Source organism: Microcaecilia unicolor, chromosome 6, assembly GCF_901765095.1.
Source record: "Microcaecilia unicolor chromosome 6, aMicUni1.1, whole genome shotgun sequence".
Taxonomy (NCBI): Eukaryota; Metazoa; Chordata; class Amphibia; order Gymnophiona; family Siphonopidae; genus Microcaecilia; species Microcaecilia unicolor.
In genome coordinates this window covers 158,191,575-158,216,570 of record NC_044036.1, presented here as the reverse complement: position 1 = coordinate 158,216,570, position 24,996 = coordinate 158,191,575, and the positions used below count along the sequence as shown (strand labels likewise).

Below are 24,996 nucleotides of genomic sequence, written 5' to 3'. Positions count from 1 at the left end.
ACACACCCCCAGATACTCCAAGCTCTGCGATGGCTCCAAATGACCCTTAGTCAGGTTGACAACAGCCCAACTCAGGCAGACCTGCATCACTCTGGAAGTTGCTTTCACACACTTGAAAGGACTTTGTCTGAATGAGCCAGTCATCAAGGTAAGGGTGAAACAGGATGCCCTTTTTTTTCAAAGGACTACTACTGCCGCCGCCGCCGCCACCACCACCATCACTTTGGAGAACACGCAAGGGTGCTGTGGCCAGACCAAAAGGGGACAATAGTGCAAGGATCACCATAAAGGACTCCAAAATATAAGGTCACCAAACAGATAAAGAGGAATCCAATAAGACCTTAAGACCTATATGGAAATATAATGTTTGATTTCTTACAGAATATTTCTAAAAAGCAAGGAAAAGACCTCAAAACGCCCGACCGCTTATTTTCAATTTGCAGCGGCTTTAACTGGGGGCGTGGTGTTCATCACTGGTCATAAAAACCTTGCTTAGAACAATTACTTCAATTTTATTTTCAAAAGATTTTAATAATTGTTTCCGCTCTCTTATTGTGGTCACGACTTAATGAAGCAGCATTAAGTCATGACCACAATAAGAGAGAGGAAAAAATTTTCAATGCTTTTCTTGTCGAAGCACAGCCCTTGAAAAAGCTTGCAAGCGAAACGGATGGGGCCACCGTCGGGCAACAGATAAGTGCTCGACCTTACTTTATATGTGAAAATAGCTGCTTCATAGCATCTCATAAAGAATTAGTAAAGGTTTCTTCAAATCAAACAAAATTTGAAGTTAGCAATGAGATTGGCAATAAATTAAATAATTTTTTTTTTGGTTACAGAATAAAAAAAAGAATAAAATTATTAAAATCTTTTGAAAATAAAATTGAAAAATTGAAGTAATTGTTCTAAGCAAGGTTTTTATGACCAGTGATTAACACCACGACCCCAGTTAAAGCCGCTGAAAATTGAAAGTAAGCAGTCGGGTGTTTTGAGGTCTTTTCCTTGCTTTTTAGAAATATTCTGTAAGAAATCAAACATATTTCCATATAGGTCTTACTGGATTCCTCTTTATCTGTTTGCAGACCAAAAGGGGAGCACACAAAATTGATGCCGCCAAACCAAAACAGCGAAGGAACCACTGGTAAGCCTGATGGATAGCAAAGCGAATGCTACATACCTGTAGAAGGTATTCTCCGAGGACAGCAGGCTGATTGTTCTCACTGATGGGTGACGTCCTCGGCAGCCCCCTCCATCGGAAAGTTTACTAGCAAAGGCCTTTGCTAGTCCTCGCGCGCCCATGCGCACCGCGCATGCGCGGCCGTCTTCCCGCCCGAAACCGGCTCGAGCCGGCCAGTCCAGTATGTAGCAAGACAATACACTTCAAGGGAAGACTCAACTCCAAAGGGGAGGCGGGCGGGTTTGTGAGAACAATCAGCCTGCTGTCCTCGGAGAATACCTTCTACAAGTATGTAGCATTCGCTTTCTCCGAGGACAAGCAGGCTGCTTGTTCTCACTGATGGGGTATCCCTAGCCCCCAGGCTCACTCAAAACAACAACCATGGTCAATTGGGCCTCGCAACGGCGAGGACATAACTGAGATTGACCTAAAAAATTTACCAACTAACTGAGAGTGTAGCCTGGAACAGAACAAACAGGGCCCTCGGGGGGTGGAGTTGGATCCTAAAGCCCAAACAGGTTCTGAAGAACTGACTGCCCGAACCGACTGTCGCGTCGGGTATCCTGCTGCAGGCAGTAATGAGATGTGAATGTGTGGACAGATGACCACGTCGCAGCTTTGCAAATTTTTTCAATGGAGGCTGACTTCAAGTGGGCTACCGACGCAGCCATGGCTCTAACATTATGAGCCGTGACATGACCCTCAAGAGCCAGCCCCGCCTGGGCGTAAGTGAAGGAAATGCAATCTGCTAGCCAATTGGATATGGTGCGTTTCCCTACAGCCACTCCCCTCCTATTGGGATCAAAAGAAACAAACAATTGGGCGGACTGTCTGTGGGGCTGTGTCCGCTCCAGGTAGAAGGCCAATGCTCTCTTGCAGTCCAATGTGTGCAGCTGACGTTCAGCAGGGCAGGAATGAGGACGGGGAAAGAATGTTGGCAAGACAATTGACTGGTTCAGATGGAACTCCGACACAACCTTTGGCAAGAACTTAGGGTGAGTGCGGAGGACTACTCTGTTATGATGAAATTTGGTGTAAGGGGCCTGGGCTACCAGGGCCTGAAGCTCACTGACTCTACGAGCTGAAGTAACTGCCACCAAGAAAATGACCTTCCAGGTCAAGTACTTCAGATGGCAGGAGTTCAGTGGCTCAAAAGGAGGTTTCATCAGCTGGGTGAGAACGACATTGAGATCCCATGACACTGTAGGAGGCTTGACAGGGGGCTTTGACAAAAGCAAGCCTCTCATGAAGCGAACAACTAAAGGCTGTCCTGAGATCGGCTTACCTTCCACATGGTAATGGTAAGCACTGATTGCACTAAGGTGAACCCTTACAGAGTTGGTCTTGAGACCAGACTCAGACAAGTGCAGAAGGTATTCAAGCAGGGTCTGTGTAGGACAAGAGCGAGGATCTAGGGCCTTGCTGTCACACCAGACGGCAAACCTCCTCCAATGGAAGAAGTAACTTCTCTTAGTGGAATCTTTCCTGGAAGCAAGCAAGATGCGGGAGACACCCTCGGACAGACCCAAAGAGGCAAAGTCTACGCCCTCAACATCCAGGCCGTAAGAGCCAGCGACTGGAGGCTGGGATGCAGAAGTGCCCCTTCGTCCTGTGTGATGAGGGTCGGAAAACACTCCAATCTCCACGGTTCTTCGGAGGACAACTCCAGAAGAAGAGGGAACCAGATCTGACGCGGCCAAAAAGGAGCAATCAGAATCATGGTGCCTCGGTCTTGCTTGAGTTTCAACAAAGTCTTCCCCACCAGAGGTATGGGAGGATAAGCATACAGCAGGCCCTCCCCCCAGTCCAGGAGGAAGGCATCCGATGCCAGTCTGCCTTGGGCCTGAAGCCTGGAACAGAACTGAGGGACTTTGTGGTTCACTCGAGATGCGAAGAGATCTACCAAGGGGGTGCCCCACACCTGGAAGATCTGTCGTACCACACGGGAATTGAGCGACCACTCGTGAGGTTGCATAATCCTGCTCAACCTGTCAGCCAGACTGTTGTTTACGCCTGCCAGATATGTGGCTTGGAGCCCCATGCCGTGACGGCGAGCCCAGAGCCACATGCTAACGGCTTCCTGACACAGGGGGCGAGATCCGGTGCCCCCCTGCTTGTTGACATAGTACATGGCAACCTGGTTGTCTGTCTGAATTTGGATAATTTGGTGGGACAGCCAATCTCTGAAAGCCTTCAGAGCGTTCCAGATCGCTCGTAACTCCAGGAGATTGATCTGCAGATCGCGTTCCTGGAGGGACCAGCTTCCTTGGGTGTGAAGCCCATCGACATGAGCTCCCCATCCCAGGAGGGACGCATCCGTGGTCAGCACCTTTTGTGGCTGAGGAATTTGGAAGGGACGTCCCAGAGTCAAATTGGAGCAAATCGTCCACCAATATAGGGATTTGAGAAAACTCGTGGACAGGTGGATCACGTCCTCTAGACCCCCAGCGGCCTGATACCACTGGGAGGCTAGGGTCCATTGAGCAGATCTCATGTGAAGACGGGCCATGGGCGTCACATGAACTGTGGAGGCCATGTGGCCCAGCAATCTCAACATCTGCCGAGCTGTGATCTGCTGGGACGCTCGCACCCGCGAGACGAGGGACAACAAGTTGGTGGCTCTCGTCTCTGGGAGATAGGCGCGAGCCGTCCGAGAATCCAGCAGAGCTCCTATGAATTCGAGTCTCTGCACTGGGAGAAGATGGGACTTTGGATAATTTATCACAAACCCCAGTAGCTCCAGGAGGCGAATAGTCATCTGCATGGACTGCAGGGCTCCTGCCTCGGATGTGTTCTTCACCAGCCAATCGTCGAGATATGGGAACACGTGCACCCCCAGCCTGCGAAGTGCCGCTGCTACTACAGCCAAGCACTTTGTGAACACCCTGGGCGCAGAGGCGAGCCCAAAGGGTAGCACATAGTACTGGAAGTGGCGTGTGCCCAGCTGAAATAGCAGATACTGTCTGTGAGCTGGCAGTATCGGGATGTGAGTGTAGGCATCCTTCAAGTCCAGAGAGCATAGCCAATCGTTTTGCTGAATCATGGGGAGGAGGGTGCCCAGGGAAAGCATCCTGAACTTTTCTTTTACGAGATATTTGTTCAGGGCCCTTAGGTCTAGGATGGGACGCATCCCCCCTGTTTTCTTTTCCACAAGGAAGTACCTGGAATAGAATCCCAGCCCTTCCTGCCCGGATGGCACAGGCTCGACCGCATTGGCGCTGAGAAGGGCGGAGAGTTCCTCTGCAAGTACCTGCTTGTGCTGGAAGCTGTAAGACTGAGCTCCCGGGGGACAATTTGGAGGTTTTGAGGCCAAATTGAGGGTGTATCCTTGCCGGACTATTTGCAGAACCCACTGATCGGAGGTTATGAGAGGCCACCTTTGGTGAAAAGCTATCAACCTCCCCCCGACCGGCAGGTCGCCCGGCACTGACACTTGGATGTCGGCTATGCCCTGCTGGAGCCAGTCAAAAGCTCGCCCCTTGCTTTTGCTGGGGAGCCGCGGGGCCTTGCTGAGGCGCACGCTGCTGACGAGAGCGAGCGCGCTGGGGCTTAGCCTGGGCCGCAGGCTGTCGGGAAGGAGGATTGTACCTACGCTTACCAGAAGCATAGGGACCAGTCTTCCTTCCCCCGAAAAATCTTCTACCTGTAGAGGTAGATGCTGAAGGCTGCCGGCGGGAGAACTTGTCGAATGCGGTGTCCCGCTGGTGGAGAGACTCTACCACCTGCTCGACTTTTTCCCCAAAAATGTTGTCCGCACGGCAAGGCGAGTCCGCAATCCGCTGCTGGATTCTATTCTCCAGGTCGGCGGCACGCAGCCATGAGAGCCTGCGCATCACCACACCTTGAGCAGCGGCCCTGGACGCAACATCAAAAGTGTCATAAACTCCTCTGGCCAGGAATTTTCTGCACGCCTTCAGCTGCCTGACCACCTCCTGAAAAGGCTTGGCTTGCTCAGGGGGAAGAGCATCAACCAAGCCCGCCAACTGCCGCACATTGTTCCGCATGTGTATGCTCGTGTAGAGCTGGTAGGACTGGATCTTGGCCACGAGCATAGAAGAATGGTAGGCCTTCCTCCCAAAGGAGTCTAAGGTTCTAGGGTCTTTGCCCGGGGGCGCCGAAGCATGCTCCCTAGAACTCTTAGCCTTCTTTAGGGCCAAATCCACAACTCCAGAGTCATGAGGCAACTGAGTGCGCATCAGCTCTGGGTCCCCATGGATCCGGTACTGGGACTCGATCTTCTTGGGAATGTGGGGATTACTTAATGGCTTGGTCCAGTTCGCAAGCAATGTCTTTTTCAGGACATGGTGCAAGGGAACAGTGGACGCTTCCTTAGGTGGAGAAGGATAGTCCAGGAGCTCAAACATTTCAGCCCTGGGCTCGTCCTCCACAACCACCGGGAAGGGGATGGCCGTAGACATCTCCCGGACAAAGGAAGCGAAAGACAGACTCTCAGGAGGAGAAAGCTGCCTTTCAGGAGAGGGAGTGGGATCAGAAGGAAGACGACCCCCAGACTCCTCGTCAGAGAAATATCTGGGGTCTTCTTCGTCCTCCCACGAGGCCTCACCCTCGGTGTCAGACACAAGTTCACGGACCTGTGTCTGCAACCTCGCCCGGCTCGACTCCGTGGAGCCACGTCCACGATGGGGGCGTCGAGAGGTAGACTCTCTCGCCCGCATCGGCGAAGCTCCCTCCGCCGACGTAGTCGGGGAGCCTTCCTGGGAGGTGGCCGCGGTCGGCACCGCACGCGGTACCGACATCGGGGACCTCAACCTGGGCGATGGACCAGCCGGCGCCACGCTCGACGGTACCGGAGGCGCAAGCACCGCCGGTACCGGAGGGGTAGGGCGCAACAGCTCTCCCAGAATCTCTGGGAGAACGGCCCGGAGGCTCTCGTTCAGAGTGGCTGCAGAAAAAGGCTGAGAGGTCGATGCAGGCGTCGACGTCAGAACCTGTTCCGGGCGAGGAGGCTGTTCCGGGCTGTCCAGAGTGGAGCGCATCGACACCTCCTGAACAGAGGGTGAGCGGTCCTCTCGGTGCCGATGCCTGCTGGGTGCCGACTCCCTCGGCGACCCAGAGCTCTCGGTGCCGACACGGGGAGGAGACCGGTGTCGATGCTTCTTCGACTTCTTCCGAAGCATGTCACCGGAGCTCCCCGGCACCGACGAGGAGGACGTAGAATCCATCCGTCGCTTCCTCGGGGCCGAGACCGAAGAGGGTCGATCCCGGGGGGGCTGTACCGCAGGAGCCCTCAGGGTAGGAGGAGACCCACCCGAAGGCTCACCGCCACCAGCAGGGGAATGGACAGCCCTCACCTGCACTCCTGACGATGCACCTCCGTCCGACGACATCAGCAGACGAAGTCTCGGTACCACCGACGTCGATGCAGTCACCCGATGCCTCGGCGCCGATGCAGAGGTCCTATGCCTCGATGCAGTCGATGGAGCGGCAGCCAAGGAAGATGGTCCGGACGCTGACGACGTCGATGCACTCGATGCCTCCGGTGCCGATGCCGACGAAGAGCCCGAGAACAAAACGTTCCACTGGGCTAATCTCGCTACCTGAGTCCGCCTTTGTAACAGGGAACACAGACTGCAGTTCTGAGGGCGGTGCTGGGCCCCTAGACACTGAAGACACGCAGAGTGCCTATCAGTGAGCGAGATTACCCGGGCGCACTGGGTGCACTTCTTGAAGCCGCTGGAAGGCTTCGATGTCATGGGCGGAAAAATCACGCCGGCGAAATCAAAGGCCGAAATGGCGAAAATTGAAGCACCAAAATTTAAAGGGAGAAAAATCTCGACCGAGGCCAAACTAGGCCTACCCCGACAACGAAAGAAAACTTACGGGGCAAAAGCTGTGAAAATTACGGGAAGGGCAGAAAACCCGAAAGGGTCTTCCGGAACACTTCCCGAACTTTTTCAACGAAAAACAAGGAAAAAACACGTCGAAAAGGACGCACGAGGTCGACTCTCTGGGGCACGAACGGCGTAACACGACCGTACCGAGCGCAGACGAAAGAAGACTGGCCGGCTCGAGCCGGTTTCGGGCGGGAAGACGGCCGCGCATGCGCGGTGCGCATGGGCGCGCGAGGACTAGCAAAGGCCTTTGCTAGTAAACTTTCCGATGGAGGGGGCTGCCGAGGACGTCACCCATCAGTGAGAACAAGCAGCCTGCTTGTCCTCGGAGAACGTGTAGATAGGCTTCTGTGCAAGATCCAGGGAACTGAGAAATTGTCCAGCTAGCGCTGCGTATGCCTTGTAGCGCTATAGAAATGCTAAATAGTAGTAGTAGTAGTAGTAGACCAAAATGATGACCAATCACAGTGTTTCCATATGGAAGGATGGTACGCTTAGGGTGCAATTCACCCCCTTCTCGAGGATGGGGCAGAAGGAACCCTGCAACTTAGGCACAACAAAATAAAAGAGAACACCTTCCCGAGCGCAACTCATCGATTGAGACCAAATTATGGGCCATAGATAAATAAGCCACCTAAGAGTTTCTCAAACCACTCTGACCTTTCCACCGGGCTCGACAAGGGTATTCCAAAAACACGTTAGGTAAAGACTGAGCAAATTCCAATGCACAGACTTTCCAAACAACTGAGGACGCACTAGTCTGAGGTAATCTGGGTCCACCTCTGAAAAATATCTCTTAACCTTGCTCTCAACCAGTACCAGAGGCTAGACCCAGACAACTTCACTGGGAAGTTCAACCAAGGGTAGAACCCAAGAGACCCAAGTATCAGCTGCCTCCTCTGTGACCCCCCACCCCCGCGATAGGGTTGCACCCTTTGAAAGAAATGGCTTCAACGCCTCCCTGATGAGCATCCTGAAACCTGTCTTTTAACAAGGAACTTCTAACCCCTGCCATACGCCTATCCTCCGGAAAATGCAGAATCTTAGTCTCCCCTAAACTCTTGACCAGCTTGTCCAATTCCTCACCAAATAAGAGAGCCCTGAAAGGGAAACTTACTGAAATTAGATTTGTTACTATTTATAAATCTTAAAAAAAAAAAAATAGGCAAATGATTGGTCTTTGTGGGTTAGCTTTCCTATTATTTTATGGTGTTCCTTTTTCTTGCTATTTTAAATTATTTTTATTGTAAACCACTTTGTTCATACTATTAAACTTAAACTACTTGGAGGCTGCGTCTGCAAACCTACCCCTCAACCACTGGGAATGTCTCAATGCCACACCGAGAACCACAGACTTAGTCAAGATATGAAGGAGGTCATAAATGGCATCTGTGGACATACCCATCTCAATCTTAGCTAATTCTTGATGAACCAGGGGCCATTCTTCTGTCTCCCTCTCCAGGATTCACTCAGCAAAACAAAAACAAGCTCAAGATACCAAGTCTCCACAAACGGCCCCTTGCACCGCTAGCACCGCCACAAAGCTCCGTTTGAGAAGTGCTTCCATTCGACAGTCCTGAGGATCCTTCAGAACCATGCCACCATATACCAGAACTGTATTCTTCTTCTTTACTGCTGAGACAACGGCATCCACCATAGGAGGGCTTAAGGGTTCCCTATCCTCACCCGGAATAAGGTAAAGGCACCACAGACTAGGCAAGTTGGAAAGGGGCATTAGGCACCTTCCACTGGGTATGGATAATATCTTTAATATCCTAGTGCATAGGAAAGAACCCAGAAAACATCCAGATGGCCTTCAAAAGAGGATCCTCCATCCAAGGGGTTTCCCTAGTGGGAGAAGCCAGAGAACGGACCAGTTCAAGACATGGCATGAACTCCAGCACCAGCTAAGGATCCAAGATGGCAGCAGTTGCCGTTGAAATTGAAGCTGCCACAACCATTAACTGCCCCTCAGCAAGCTTCACTGCTACCAGGTCCCCACGAGAAGGGCCCAGCATAGGAACCACCATCACCGTCAGAAAGTCTGCTCCTCCTCCTAGTCAGCAGGATCCCAACCGCATCGCTGACAGACCGAACACTGTTTCAAACGCTGGGATGACATTGCCATCTGCAGCACATAGGACCCAGGTAAAGCAGCTGGCCAGGACCAACTAAAAACCACAGGACTATGACAAGCCAGGTGCTGGTACCAACCTGAAACCAAAGACCACGTAAGTAAGCTCAATTAATGGAGCTAAATGCTGCAGGCAGACTCCTCAGGCACTGTGGCAGAGAAGACAAGCTAAAGCACAAGCTCCAAGGCAGCCCACCAGAGACCACAGGGAAGGGGGAGGGACCCAGCCACTCGAGTGTTACACCCCCAGGGGCCTCAACCTCAGTCCAGTATGTAAGAAACACAAGACAAGGATTTCTTTTCTCTATGCCAAAGTAAAGGTTTTGTTTTGTATTTTTTTTTTTAATAGAGTAGTACTAATACTAGGATTCAGGGCAACCATTTTGCATGCAGATCCAGCATGAGCAGAAGGACTGGGGTTTGCTCTTGCACAGCTTACACCTGAGGTGGGCCCAGGAGGGGAGGGGTGGTGCTGTCTAGAGGAAAGAGTAAAAAGATACTCAGGCCACAGCCTAAAAAGTATGTGGGTGTGGGCTGATATTCACTACCGGCACCATCTCCCTCCTCCCTTTGCTATCCAAGATACTTGAACATGCTGTTCACTGCCATTATCTTGACTTTCTTTCATCTCAAGCTATTCTTGATCCACTTCAATCTGGCTTTCACCCTCTTCATTCAACTGAAACAGGGCTTGTGAAGTCTCCAATGACCTGCTCATGGTCAGATTCAAAAGGTCTTTATTCTGACCTCATCCTTCTCAATTTATGTGCTGCTTTTGACAATGTTGATCACCACATACTCCTCGATACTGTCCTCACTTGCATTTCAGGGCTCTGTCCTTTCCTGGTTTTTTCTTATCTCTTCCATCGTACTTTTAGTGTATACTCTGGTGGATCCTCATCCACTTCTAGCACACTATCAGTTGTTGTACCTCAGGGATCTGTCCTGGGACCTCTTCTTTTCTCCATCTATACTTCCTTCCCTTGTATTCTGATCTAATCCCATGGTTTTCAGTATCACCTTTATGCTGATGACTCCCAGATCTACCTCTCCACACCACGTTTCAGCAGGAATCCAGGCCAAAGTATCAGCCTGCCTATCTGACACTGCTGCCTAGATGTCTCACCGCCATATGAAACTAAACATGACCAAGACGGATCTTCTTATCTTTCCCCTTAAACCAACCTCTCCACTTCCCCATTCTCTCTCTCTCTGGATAACACTCTCATCCTCCTTGTCTCATCAGCTCGTAACCCTGGGGTCATCTTCGACTCCTCTCTCTCTGCACATATTCAACAGACTGCTAAAAATCTGTCATTTCTTCCTCTATATCATTACCAAAATTTGTCCTTTCCTTTCTGAGCACACTACCAGAAACCTTATCCACACTCCTGTCATCTCTCGTTTGGACTATTGCAACTTGCTTCTCACAGGTCTCCCACTTCAATCTGTTAAAATTCTGCTGCATGACTGATATTCTGCTAGTGTCGCTATGCTCATATTAGCCTTCTCCTCAAGTCATTTCATTGGCTCCCTCTCTGTTTCTGCATACAGTTCAAACTCCTCTTACTGACTTACAAATGCATTCGCTCTGCAGCTCCTCAGTACCTCTCCACTCTTACCTCTCCTTACACTCCTCCCTGAGAACTCTGTTCACTGGGTAAATCTCTCTTATCTGTACCCTTCTCCTCCACTGCTAACTCCAGACTCCGTTCTTTTTATCTTGCTGCATCATATGCCTGGTGGAATAGACTTTCTGAGCTGGTACATCAAGCTGCATCTCTGGCGGTGTTCAAATCTAGGCTAAAAGCCCACCTTTTTGATGCTGCTTTCAACTCCTAACCCTTACTCACTTGTTCAGTACCCATGTTTTATCATTCCCACCTTAGTAATTCCCTTATCCCTTATTTGTGCTGTTTGACTGTCCTAATTAGATTGTAAGCTCTGTCGAGCAGGGACTGTCTCTTCATGCCCAGTGTACAGGTGTTTTTGTCTAGTAGAACTATAGAAATGATAAGTAGTAGTAATAGCTACAAACAGGACCATACAAAAGACTGTTCTAGCTGGCCACTTAGCTATGCAGACACCAACACCAAATATGGTCTGTGCCTGCATAACTGCTGGTTCATTCCAGACTCTCCTTGGACCATCCAGGCACTGCCTGGATTCCACCAGGGCAGTTAGAGGCAATAGCCAGTCGTTGCTGCTGAATAAGTGCTGTAGAATATCAGCATCTGACCAACTCAGAGTGGTTTAAGCGTGCAGGAGACTCTCCTACCCACTTAAACTTTGCATAACAGATAAACCCTTTTATTTCTCTATACTTCTGGAAGTCTTTAAAAATAGTGAGAAAATTTATGAATGCTTGAACATTTTTAGAATTGAGCTAAATAGTCATGAAGTATCTTGCTAACAAATTTATACAAGCTAAAAACTTGATTTGTTTTTTTTTATGTCCCTTCTCTCCCCCCCCCCCCTTAGTGAAGCATACATATCAAATGTTTATTACCTTAACAATCTGTATATAACAGCATAAAACTGACAACTTTAGAACATAAGAAGATTAATAAAAGAGTAATTACCCATAGAAGGGTTTCCAAGAATTGATATTTTGGAGTGGCCCACATATAATCCTCTCTCACATATGTTATGAACCTAAAGGCGACATAAAAGTAGCATTTAAATACATGCTAAATGTTTGCTATATCATGCACCATGAACAGTGAATAAAAAAGAAAGATCACTTAAAAGCAGCGCTGTTCATTAATCATCACTAATGATTGCAGTTAACGTGCAAATGTTAAACTGTGATCAAAATTAATGCCACTGTGATCAAGGGGAAAGTTCAGCTCATAACTCCCCCCCCCCCCCCCAACCAATGCTAACCTCCTCAGGCTGAATTCCAGCCTACCCTAAGGATACCCGGGTTGTCTACAGTAGGGCAGGCTGGATCAATCCCCTGTTGCTCCTGCCTGTGATAACTCTGGATTTAAAACTATAACCTTTAGCAGTAGCCTTGCAGTATTACCACTATAGGGGGGCATCTAGTTAACAGTAATCACAAATATAAATACATGCTAACGGTCTGCTATATCATGTATCATGAACAGCAAATTAACAAAAGAAAAGAAAAATTAAAAGCAATGCTGTTCATTAATCGTCACTAATGATTGCAGTTAATGTGCAAATGTAAAACTGTGATCAAAATTAATGCCACTAATCTGATCCAGGGGAATGTTCAGACCATGACAGCTAACAACCCCCCCCCCCCCCCCCCCCCCGGCAACCAATGCTAACCTCCGCAGGCTGAATTGAGCACCTATCCTCCCTCTTCCAAGGCTCCCTAGAGTATCTACCCCCCCCCCCCCAGCCCACCTTAAGGGTGCCCTGGTTATCTACGGTAGGGGAAGGCAGGATCAATCTCCAGTTTCTCCTCCATGTGCCAACTCTGGGTTTAAAATTGCAACTGCAACCTCTAGCAGTAGTTTTGCAGTATAGCAAAGCTACTTACCTGTAGCAGGTATTCTCCAAGGACAGCAGGCTTCTTATTCTCACAAGTAGACGCCGTCCCGGGTTGCCTGGCCCGGCAAATTTGCCACTATAAAAAACTAGGAGTGCGAGCCGCACTCCAGCACGCATGCGCGAGCGCCTTCCCGCCTGCCTTAAATACAAAAAAGTAAAAAACAAACTCCTCCAAGGGAAAGTGGGCGGGACTGTGAGAAGAAGCCTGCTCTCCTTCGAGAATACCTGCTACAGGTTAAGTATCTTCGCTTTCTCTGAGGTCAAGCAGGCTTGCTTATTCTCACAAGTGGGGAATCCCTAGCATCCAGACTCACCCAAAACAAAAAACATTGGTCAATTGGGCCTTGCAATGGCGAGGATGTAACGCAAATTAACCTGAAACTATATATAAACTAGATGAGAGTGCAGCCTGGAACAAAAAAAAAAGAGCCTAGGAGGGTGGAGTTGGATTCTAGAACCCAAACAGATTGTGCAACAGTGACTGCCCAAAACGACCATCGTGTCGAGTATCCTGCTCAAGGCAGTAGTGAGATGTGAATGTGTGGATTGAAGACCACGTTGCACCCTTGCAAATCTCTTCAACAGAGGCCAACTTCAAGTGGGCTACCAACACAGCCATGACATGACCCTCCAAAGTCAGCCCAGCCTGGCCACAAGCGAAGGTAATGCAATCTGCCAGCCAACTGGATATGGTGCGTTTCCTGATGGCGACCCCCATCCTGTTATGGTCAAAAGAAACATAAAGCTGGGCGGACTGTTTGATGGGCTTCATCCACTTCATGTAAAAGGTCAACACTCTCATGCAGTCCAATGTGTGCAAGCTGCTTTTGCCAGGATGGGCATGAGGTTGAGAAAAGAATGTTGGCAAGACAAATCGACTGGTTCAGATGGAACTCCACCACCCCCATCAGCAGGAGCTTAGGGTGCGTGCAGAGGACTACTCTGTTGTGATGGAACTTGGTATAAGGTATATCCACTACTAGAGTCTGAAGCTCAACGACCCAACGATCTGAAGTTAACAGCCACCAAGAAAATGACCTTCCAGGTCAAGTACTTCAGACAGCAGGAATTCAGTGGCTCCTTAGGAAGGTAGGTGTAGTCCAGGATCTCGAGCATCTTAGCCCTGGGCTCATCATCCACTTCTAAGGTGAATGGAATGGCATCAGCCATTTCCCATACAAAAGATGTAAAAGAGAGGCTCTCAGTTGGAGATAGTCTCCTTGGGTGGAGGGGAGGGTTCAGAAAGAATCCCATAGGGTTTGTCAGAGGAAAAGTATCTGGGATCCTCTTCTGATTCCCGTGAGCACTCCTCTTCGGTGTCGCATAGCACCTCCATAAAGGATGACAGAGACCGGGCCCACCTCGATGCCAAGGACCCATGTCCTCGAGAGCAGTGTTGAGAAACCAGCTCCCGTCTCAACTCCGGCGAAGCTTCCATCGACGGCGAGGGGGTGCTGGCCTGGGTGGCTGTTGACACCGGAGCCGCTTGTTGGGGCACGCACTGCAGGCTGAAGGCCAGGGGGGCCACAGCGGGAGGTATGGTAGGAGCAAGCACCCCCGATACAGACGCACAACTCTGGATAAGGTCATTCAGAAGATCAGGGAGCAAGGCCTGGATACGCTCATCGAAGGCCGCCATCATGAAAGACTATGGCATCGGCTGAGGTGCAGGATGCAGAATTGCTGGGGCCAATTTGGGAGCAGGATCTCTGCTGTTTGGAGACACTCACATCGGCACCTCCTGGATAGAGGGAGAGCGTCAACGCTTCTGAGGTGCCAAATCCCTCGGCAACGCACAGCTCCCAGCACTATGCATCAAGGGAGATCGACGACAGTGCTTCTTGGCCTTCGCCTGATGCACGTCACCCATGCTCCTCAGTGCCAAAGACATCGAATCCTCCCGTCGCCTTGGGGTCGGGTCAGACAATGGACGATCCCTGGGGGCCTAAAAAGCAGAAGGCCTCGAGGCAGGTGGAGACCCACTTGATGCCTCACTGCTCCCAGTGTCATGGGGTCTCAAAGCAGTCATGCTACCTGGACTCCCAATGCGAAGCTCAAGAACCGGACCTCGCTCCAAAACTCTTCGCACATTGAGCCTCTCAAGAAACCTGGGTCCTTCATACAAAAAGAGAGGACACAGCAGGCCAATGGTCGGACCCAAGGCACTGCAGACACTAAGAATGGGTGTCCTTCCTGAGATGGTCTGGCTGCATCAGGTACAACGTTTGAAGCCACTGGGAGTCTTCGTGGACACGGAAGAAAAAAACCACAGTGGCCAAATCAAAAGATGCAATGGTGCCTGAAAAAAGGGGAAGGCACAAAAGAAAAAACTGATCGGGCAGACCTAAAAACGGCCCAAGTCGAAAAATAAAGGACAGACACGGGGCAAAAACAAAGGATTTTTTTTTTTTTTTTTGAAAAGGCAAAACGAAGCGGGTAGAAAACCGCTAAAAGGCACTCAGTGAAAGAAATGCTCTAACTGGGCAAGTGAGGAGCCACCACAAAAAGCAGCTGCCTCCTCATGCGGAAAAAGCAAAAACTAAGGCAGGCGGGAAAGCGTTCCTAAAAGCTCTAGTTTTTTTCTATGGCAAATTTTCCGTAACTATTGGGGGGGGGGGGGGGGGGGCGGGGCTACTAACACTAAATCACAATTAAAAATGCAATTAACTGCAATCAACATTTTTCACCAAAACAGCAACTATAAAAAAAAAAACTAAACAGTTGTGTAAAGAAAATAATTGTTCTTGAGAGCGTCTATCATTTAATGTTCTCAGCTTACAATTCAGAAAAATCAAATATTTTGATTAGAAAACCTAAATCTGTAACACCCACAACTACAAGCTTATGAACAGATTCAAACGACTGCTAAATCAAGCAAACACGTAGCTGCAAGAAAATGGAACTTTTCACCTACAAAAATGAAGTTGTTTGCTGTAGCAGGTATTCTCCATTACAACAGGATACAAGTCCTCATGGGTGGGAGAGTCATCTGATGGAGCGTGTAAATGAAACTTGAACCTAGAGCTTTAGAAAGCATCTTAATACACAACTTTGATAGTGGCAGTAACCCAGAGGGTCATCTTGATTCATTTATAAACTTACAAATGAGAAGCCAACTTCTTGGAAAGAAAGGTAGATTCTATGAAGACTCACTTTGGTGTCCTCAGAGAAAGCAGAGTTGCTTACCTGTAACGAGGGTTCTCTGTAGACAGCAGGCAAATGCAACCACTCTCTATGCTGTCACTGATGGAGCTCTCTAGCTCAAAGAGGTTTTGTTTAAACCTCTGAGCCTGCATGGGGATTCCTGCACTACCTTAGTACTGCTACTTATTTCTATAGCACAACTAGACATACGCAGTGCTGTACACTGGTCGCTGCTCGACAGAGCTTACAATCTAATTAAGGCAAACAGGACAAATAAGGAATAAGGGAATTACTAAGGTGGGAATGATAAAACATGGGTACTGAACGGGTTAGAAGTTGAAAGCAGCATCAAAAAGGTGGGCTTTTAGCCTAGATTTGAACACCGCCAGAGATGTAGCTTTGATGTACCAGCTCAGGAAGTCTATTCCAGGCATATGGTGCAGCAAGATAAAAGGAATGGAATCTGGAGTTAGCAGTGGAGGAGAAGGGTGCAGATAAGAGAGATTTAACCAGTGAACAGAGTTCTTAGGGAGGAGTGTAGGGAGATATAGGAGTGGAGAGGTACTGAGAAGCTACAGAGCGAATGAATTTGTAAGTCAATAAGAGGAATTTGAACTGTATGCAGAAACAGAGAGGGAGCCAATGAAGTGACTTGAGGAGAAGGCTAATATGAGCATAGCGACACTAGCAGAATATCAGTCATGCAGCAGAATTTTGAACAGATTGAAGGGGAGAAAGATGGCCTAGTGGGAGACCTGTGAGAAGCAAGTTGCAATAGTCCAAATGAGAGGTGACAGGAGTGTGGATAAGATTTCTGGTAGTGTGCTCAGAAAGGTGATATTATGGACCCTTCTCAAGGCTCATGAAGTCGAACCCGTTCCACCAGGGGAAGGGCAGGTATTCTATTTTGGTGATATTAGAGAGGAAGAAATGACAGATGTTAGCAGTCTGTTGAATATGTGCAGAGAAGGAGACAGAGGAGTTGAAGATGACCCCAAGGTTACGAGATGATGAGATATGGAGGATGACAGTGTTATCCACACACATAGAGAATGGGGGGGAAGAGGAGAGTCCCTTCTCCTCACCTGTCCATTATCAGAGCTGAAATGTTAAATGGCTACACTGTACTTCAGCAAGATTTCCTATTTTGCTTTTTTTTTTTTTTTTTTGAGGGGATAGAAGAGAGCGAGTATGGCTCCACTGCCCTGCTGTTTATGGAGAACCCTCGTTACAGGTAAATCAACTCCACTTTCCTCAAAGATAACTTGGGAAATCCTAAGATAAATAGTCTTAGGTAGTCCCAGAATAAAAGCTCATGTACTAACGTGCAGTTTCATAAATTGCTTGTCCGCAAACAACATCTTGTGCCAAGGAATAATTAAGGAAATATTGTTTTGTGAAAGTACGTGTTGGAGCCCAAGCTACCATTTTACAAGTGTTCATAATGAAAGTAGAACTAAGGCTGGCAACAGAGGCAGCCTTTACCCATAGTTGATGAGGACCTATGCATTCCAGTAGACTAAAGTGCAATCAAGTAACAGGAGATACTATTTGATATCCAGTTGGAGGGGGTATGTTTTGAAGCAAGCTTCCCAGGCTCATCAGGATTATGAACTACAAAAAGCTGCAAAGTTTCAGGCTGCTCAGGTCAAGATGGTGCTGGAGTGGGAAGGGGGCAGGCTTAAGCCAACAGGTCAAGTGGAACAATCATACTTCCCACATAGGGGTTTAAAATCGTTACTATGGACCACTGAGGGATTGGGGGGGGGGGGGGGTGTTGGCGGGCATGGATAACCCATATCTTAGGCACATTTTGGCTGTATGGGAGGAGTTTCAGAGAAAGTGGGGACAAGGAGAGGGGGTCTCCACTAGGGCGGGGATAAGATGGGAGCCGAAGTTCGGGGCCGGGAAGGATAAGCGGGTTTTTGTGCGATGGGATCACTTGGGCCTTTCGAGTTTTCGAGATGTGCTCCAAGGGGCCCAGATTAAGAGCTTTGAGGAATTGAGATTACAATATGGACTCCCTGAAGGAGATCGTTTTTCTTACTTACAGATTAAGTATTTTATAGGAGCGATGGGATGGAGGGGGGGCAGCCCTCAGGATAAGGAGAGCTTGGAGAATTTATGGGGTATATTACGGAGGGTGCCTAGATCCATCTCGGTGATATACAAATTTATGAGAGGCAGTGACCCTGCCCCCTTTCGCTTCAAGGGAGCATGGGAATCAGACTTAAATTGCTGCTTCAATGATCAGGAATGGGAGAGGATATGTGGGGAGGTTCAAAAGGCCTCCACGTGCGCTCTAGTGCAAGAGAATGCATACAAGGTGCTATCGAGGTGGTATTACACTCCTGAGAGAATTAGGGGTATGTACCCTAATGCTTCTGACCGGTGCTGGAGATGTGGTAAAGACAAGGGCTCATTTATGCACATTTGGTGGTCCTGCCCCCGGTTGATACCGTTTTGGGAGGCACTGATGAAAGCATTGGTAAGAATGTTTGGAGATCCCATGGTGTGCAGTCCACAGGTGTGCTTGCTGGGGATGTATAATGACAGTGACTCCTGGGAACGGAGCAAAATGTTACGTTGGGGTCCGGCGGCAGCAAAATGCCTGATAGCTCGGAAGTGGCGAATTACTGGCCCTCCTTCCCTGGGGGATTGGAAAGCAAAATTAGAACAACTCATAGCTATGGAACGCTTAACGGCATACCGTAGAGATGGGGAGCTACGGCGCAAGAGAGGATGGTCTCAACTACAAGAATGGGTGGGGACAATCAAACTTTGATAGGAACAGGTGATAGTTGGGGAAGGGGGAGGAACGAAAGAGGAGGGCTAGAGGGGGAAGTGAGGCAATTATATGCTTGAACAAATTTAAGGGGGTAGGACAGAGCTGAGGGTGTAGACCCTTGTTTATAGTGATTGGGAGTTGATAGTTCAATTTTCACCATAAGGGTGACTGGGTTGTTGTTTTGTTCTTTTCTGTTATATTATATGGATGTCCAATATTTTAGGTCAACTTGGCATTATCTGTACTGTCTTGAATGTTGCAAGTTGCTTCATTAATACAAATATTTAAAGTGAAAAAAAAAAAAAGCTGCAAAGTCCACAACAAATCTCTCTATATAAAAGGCACCACCAACGTTCTAAATGAAGCCTCCAGCCGGAAGTGTGAAGGCGGAGAGATATCCGGTTTCCCCATGAGTGTCTGCCCCGCCCTCGCTCTCTCTGTAACACAAACAGTGAAGGAAAACACAGCAAAGCACGAAATCAAATCGCTCTCTCTGTAACAGTGAAGGACTCAGAGGGGGGAGGGGAGAGAGGGCAGAAGCCCTCACTATCTCTGTAACACAAGCACAGCACAGCAGGAAACTTAACACTGAAGGACTGGACTCCGAGAGGGGAAGGGAGAGAGGGCAGAGGGCAGGGACACACACACTCCCATATGCACACAGAAGAAAACCTTGCTAGCCCCCGTTTCATTTGCATCAGAAACGGGGCTTTTTTACTAGTCTTTTATAGTTTGCAGGTGATAAAGTAAGGTACCAACTAAAACATGCAAGAAAACTTCTGCATGTGTAGTGTTTGGCAGAGGGAAGAAAACCAATAGGATTATGTACAGAAGGTCCCCAACTCCAAGATATAGCAAAGGCATTGAAATCTGCATGGGCTTGGATGGAGAGAGCAGAAGCTGCTACACTGCACATTTTTCTGACACATAAGTACATAAGTACATAAGTAGTGCCATACTGGGAAAGACCAAAGGTCCATCTAGCCCAGCATCCTGTCACCGACAGTGGCCAATCCAGGTCAAGGGCACCTGGCACGCTCCCCAAACGTAAAAACATTCCAGACAAGTTGTACCTAAAAATGAGGAATTTTTCCAGTCCATTTAATAGCGGTCTATGGACTTGTCCTTTAGGAATCTATCTAACCCCTTTTTAAACTCCGTCAAGCTAACCGCCCGTACCACGTTCTCCGGCAATGAATTCCAGAGTCTAATTACACGTTGGGTGAAGAAAAATTTTCTCCGATTCGTTTTAAATTTACCACACTGTAGCTTCAACTCATGCCCTCTAGTCCTAGTATTTTTGGATAGCGTGAACAGTCGCTTCACATCCACCCGATCCATTCCACTCATTATTTTATACACTTCTATCATATCTCCCCTCAGCCGTCTCTTCTCCAAGCTGAAAAGCCCTAGCCTTCTCAGCCTCTCTTCATAGGAAAGTCGTCCCATCCCCACTATCATTTTCGTCGCCCTTCGCTGTACCTTTTCCAATTCTACTATGTTTCTCTTAGGAACAGGGAGGAAAGCTGTAGGTGCCAAGTGACTGAGAATGAGCACAATCTTCCTGCCCAGGGCTGGATGAGGCACTTGCACAAACATGCAGCTGCTGAAACTGGAAGCCATTTCCTGCATTTTGCTCTTTTATTACTTTCGGATTCTTCTTTCTTGAATTCCACCCTCTCCCCCCATAACTACAATTCCACAGGACCTGTGGGGATCCCCACTCCCATGCAGCTCTCTAGTCCAGAGTCCATTTATGTGGATCTACCTTGCAGCTCAGATAGGTTGATATCTAATTCTGCTGATGATCAGTTTGGAGAGCGAGATGCAGTTTGGACAAGTCTCCACACTTGGAGCTTCCCAGCAGAAACTAAGAACTGGAACCACTTTTCTTATGTACAACATGGTAACTTGATTGTCTGTTTGAGAAACTGAGCTTGAATGTAACGCAAAAGTGTTAGAACTGTGAAGAGATTGAGAATATTTATGTATAGTTTGTGTTTGTGAATATTCCAGAGGCCCGAGTGCAACAATGGAGGACATGGGCACCCCAGTCTTGCGTGAAAGCGTCTGTAGTCAAGGTTGTCTGGTATAGGTGTCTGAAACAAAAAGCCCTTTACCAGATTTAGGTGATGGATCCATCAGTGCAAAGTGGCTGATAATGCTATTGGAACTCTCGCTGATTGCAATGCAACTTGAAATGCCACTGAAGTGGAAAGATGTGTAGTCTGGCTTGCAGAATATGAACGGATGGGCCCAATAGTTGGAGAAAATCACGAGCGGATACCCTTCAACTTCTGGCCAGAAAAGCAACTCATATGACGGCTAAGTATTCTGCCCTCCAGGAGATATGCCCTTGCTACTCTAGTGTTAACGTGGGTCCCAATCAGGTGTAGTAGCTGCATGGGGGAGGGGGGGTAAGCTTAGATTTCTCTTTGTTGGCAAGACATCCCATGGTTTGTAGCATGGTAACACTGAACTTTACAGTATGCACAGCAGCTGGTTGTGATGGAGCCGAGAGATTCACCAGCTATTGAGGTATGAGGTGTCCTTTCCACAGACAGCAGCAGCAACTACCGCAAGACATTTTGTGAAAAATCAGGGAGCTGAAGGCAAGTCTAAAGGAAGCCCTTTGTCTAGAAGTGGCTGTAGAAAAAAGTGAATTGCGGGTAACACCAGTGACTTGAATGTAATGGCAGAGGAGAGCTCCAACACACAAGGCTCTATCAATGACATCAGTATGCCTACATCCCCCTTGGTTGTCTGCAGAGAACATCTGCTTTAAGGAGGTAACTTTTCTTCACTGAGGATAAGCAATATTTCTCTCTCATAGCTGTAATTCCATAGCCAACATGATGCTTTTAGCAAAAGAAAAATTAAGGCAACAACTTGCTTTTATTGGCAATGAGCCTTTTGTGTTTTGTATTTTAAGTGAAGGTAACAAGCAAATAAAGATAACAGGGCCCTAGTATGATGGTAGTGAATTCTGTATCCTTAAGAAACTCCTCAAAACTAACCCTACTGTTACATCAAGGCCCCCCTCTCTGACAAGATGTTAACATATTGACTGAAGAACACACTGTAGCCCAGTGGATGTCATCTTTAGAAGCAGACTTCAAGCAGACCACAGATGCTACCATAGCTCTGCATTGATATGCCCCTAATGTACATAAGAACTAAGAACAGTAGCCATATTGGGTCAAACCAATAGCCAATCTAGCCCAGTATCCTGTTTTCCAAACAGTGGCCAAGGTAGGTCACAAGTACCTAGCAGAAACCCAAATTGTGGCAGGACAACTGACTAGTTAAGATGGAACTCCTGAAACTATCTTACGAAGAAACTTAGGGTGGGTGCAGAGAAATATTCTACTGTGATGAAATTTTGAGTAAGGTGGATCCCACTACAAGGGCCTGAAACTCACTAACCTCACAAGCTGAAGTAACTACCACCAAAAACCAGACCTTCCAGGTCAAATACTTCAGAGGACAGGAAACCAGGGGCTTCATCAGCTGGGTAAGGACAACATTGAGGTCCCATAATACAGGCGGAAGTTTGACCACGGGTTGAAGATTGCGGAACAAGGGACCCTTGTTGAGGATTTACAATCTGAGGAGACCCGGACTATATTTTATCAGGACACTAGTAAAAAGGCCAGTTTCTGTATGAAATGAAACGGGCGCTAGCAAGATTGTCCCCCCCCCCCCTCCGAGTCCTACGCCACCCTCTCTCCCCTCCAAGTTCCACGGCCCCCTTTCCTGTCGTCCGATTTGCAGGCCATCCTCCCTCCCCTCTCCCACTCCGCTGCAACTCACCACTTTGTGCATAAGTTTCCAGGTGTTCTCCAGGGCCTTGTGGTCGGCCGCCACCTGCTTGTGGTGGCCTACTGCCTTCAGGTCGTGTTGTGGCTTGTTGGCAATAGTGAAGTGTTTTTGTGTGTGTGATAGATATTGTTTTTTTGTTGTCAGAATGTTGTTTGAGGTGTGGGAAAGGGAGGGGTGGGCGGGGTAGGCTAGTTGGGAGGGTGTGATGGTGTGTGTGAGTGAGAATGTTAGGGGGAGAGGTGTGGGATGGTGAACTGTGAGGGAGTGGCGAGGGAATTTTGAAGGGGGGGGCTGCGTTCCTGTGGTGATGGGTTGAAAGTGAGGGATCCTTTAGGTCGTGTGTTTGGTGGCTACCAGTAGGTTTTTTGTTTTGTGTGTGCTAGAGAGTGAGTGAGTGTGTGTGTGTGTGTGTGTTTGGGGGGGGGGGGGGGGGGCCGATGGCGAACTGTGAGGAAGTGGCTGTGGGCTTGGAAGGGGGTGCAAATGAAACAGCTTCACAGTTGTTATAGATGGAGCAATAATAAAGAATGACAACCTGGATGCAGCAGCTCATACATTTGGTTGCTTTATGTTGAGTGTATAGCAATGACGGCTGTGCGGGACAGTGGAAATAGTGACCAACCAAATTGGCTTCTTTGCTTACAGGGAACTAAATAGGCTCACCTGTTTGTGGTGGGAGGAGCTGTGAACATGCTGTACCTTTTTTAGTGTAGTAGTCGGTTGGACTCGGAGGGGGCGGGGTGGGAGGTGCAGCGACGGTGGAGGCGGCCCCTCACAGTGCCTTTCACCTCCGTGTGAAGGCGCTGCAGCAGAGGCAACAGGTGATCGTTTCCCCTCGGGTCTCCCTCCTTCCCTCCCTGTCCCGCCCTTGTCCGAGTAAATTCTGCGAGGGCAGGACACAGGGAGGGAAGGAGGGAGGGCCGAAGGGAAACAATCACCTGTTGCCTGCTGTAGCGCCTTCACTCTGAGGTGAGAGGCAATGTGAGGGGCAGACGGAGGGGGGCGAGTGAAGGAGGGAGCGACAGCAAGATGGACGGGGCCGTTGGCACATCATGCTTGAGGCGCGTCGGCCCACCCTCGACGTCATCACATTGTGATGCGAGGGCGGGGCACACAGTCTGTGGCAAACCGGATATCTCACCCCCTTCAAGTTTCCGGTGAGGTTTCATTAGAACGTTGGGGTTGCCTTTTAGAGAGAAATTCCGTATTCCGTTTAACAACTAAATGATATTTTTTCCCTAGCCACAGGTTTGGGTTTTTTGATCGACTTTTTTTTGGCTATATATGAACACTGACTGTAAAGAAACTGGCAATTTTTGTAGTAATGGAAGTGTTCACTTTTATTGTTAACAGCAGTTTTTTTTCTCCTGGTTCAGGAGTTGTTTCCTGCTGTTGCTTTTTTATTTTTATTTTTTTGAAGCTCCATTAGAAACTAGTGATTGTAAACCATCTGTAGCTGTTGAGGTTCATTTGTTAAAATAGTTTATTTGCTACAGTTTTCTTCCCTCTATGTTCTGAACAAAATAGTTTCCCGAAATTTATTTTGTTCTCCAAAACTTTATAATTGTGTTAAGGATTTATAAACACTGACCATGCCCGATTTAAACTTCTGTTTCTTTTTAAGCTTTTTTTTTTTTCTCTCATTTTATCAGTCGCCCTTTCAAAAATTAAATGCTGTATTCCCACCCCACCCAATATAAAAGAGGTAAAATCTACGATATTGGAACAGTTTTTGCTTAATAAGCAGCATGTACTTCAACTTGGAAGCTAATTTCAAAGGGAGTATTTAAAAAGATATCTGTTGAGAAAACTTTTGGGAGGGGACTTAATACACTAAAATACACAAGTCAGAATTGATAGTGTACATCCTAGTTATGTATAGTTTGCCTTATTTTCACGCACCTAAAGTGTATGTACACCCCCCCCCCCCCCCCCCCACATACTATACCGATGTATTTTCACTAAGATGTACCAATCGCAGAGTTAGTGCATTTGTTTTTAAGGCTTTTTGCAGGTTGTGTGCAATAATGCCTGTAAGAACCTAAAAAGAAAAGCCCTTAAAAACAAATTAGTTTGGCAATTAGCATGTGTTAGAAAAATAAATGGGTATAGCACATGCATGGGCACGTTATACCCATTTATTTTTACATAAACTCAAAAGTTGTGCACATTATATGCATGTGCACATTATTGGGGGGGGGGGGTTATTCTATATATGGCAACTAAAGTTGTGCATGCAAATTTAACAGTGTGCACAACTTGATTAACAAGTCAGTCAGCACCAATGATTACCAAGCAATTAGTGGCACTAGTTAGATTTTACATGTGCAACTTTCTAAACATATTCCGTAAACTGGTGCATATAAATTCTAAAGGATAGATCTCAAAAGGGGATGTGGCCATGGAGGTTCCTAAAAATATTCCTATAGAATATGCCCGATCTGCACCTAAATTATGCATGATCACTTGCACCAGGTTTCAGTTGGTGTAAATGACCATGCCTAAATGTTAGTCGCAGGGACGGCCATAAGCATATTCTATAAACTTAGCGCTAAGT

The 24,996-nt window shown here is 48.0% G+C and overlaps 1 protein-coding gene across 1 annotated transcript in view; it reads right to left on the bottom strand.

The window, feature by feature from the left end:
* The window catches only part of TASOR (transcription activation suppressor), a gene marked incomplete in the record, with an annotated part of 313,792 nt that overhangs the window by 271,761 nt on the left and 17,035 nt on the right, over positions 1-24,996 (bottom strand). The window contains 1 exon segment of the mRNA XM_030205431.1: positions 11,746-11,818. Coding sequence (XP_030061291.1) covers positions 11,746-11,818 — 73 coding nt within the window.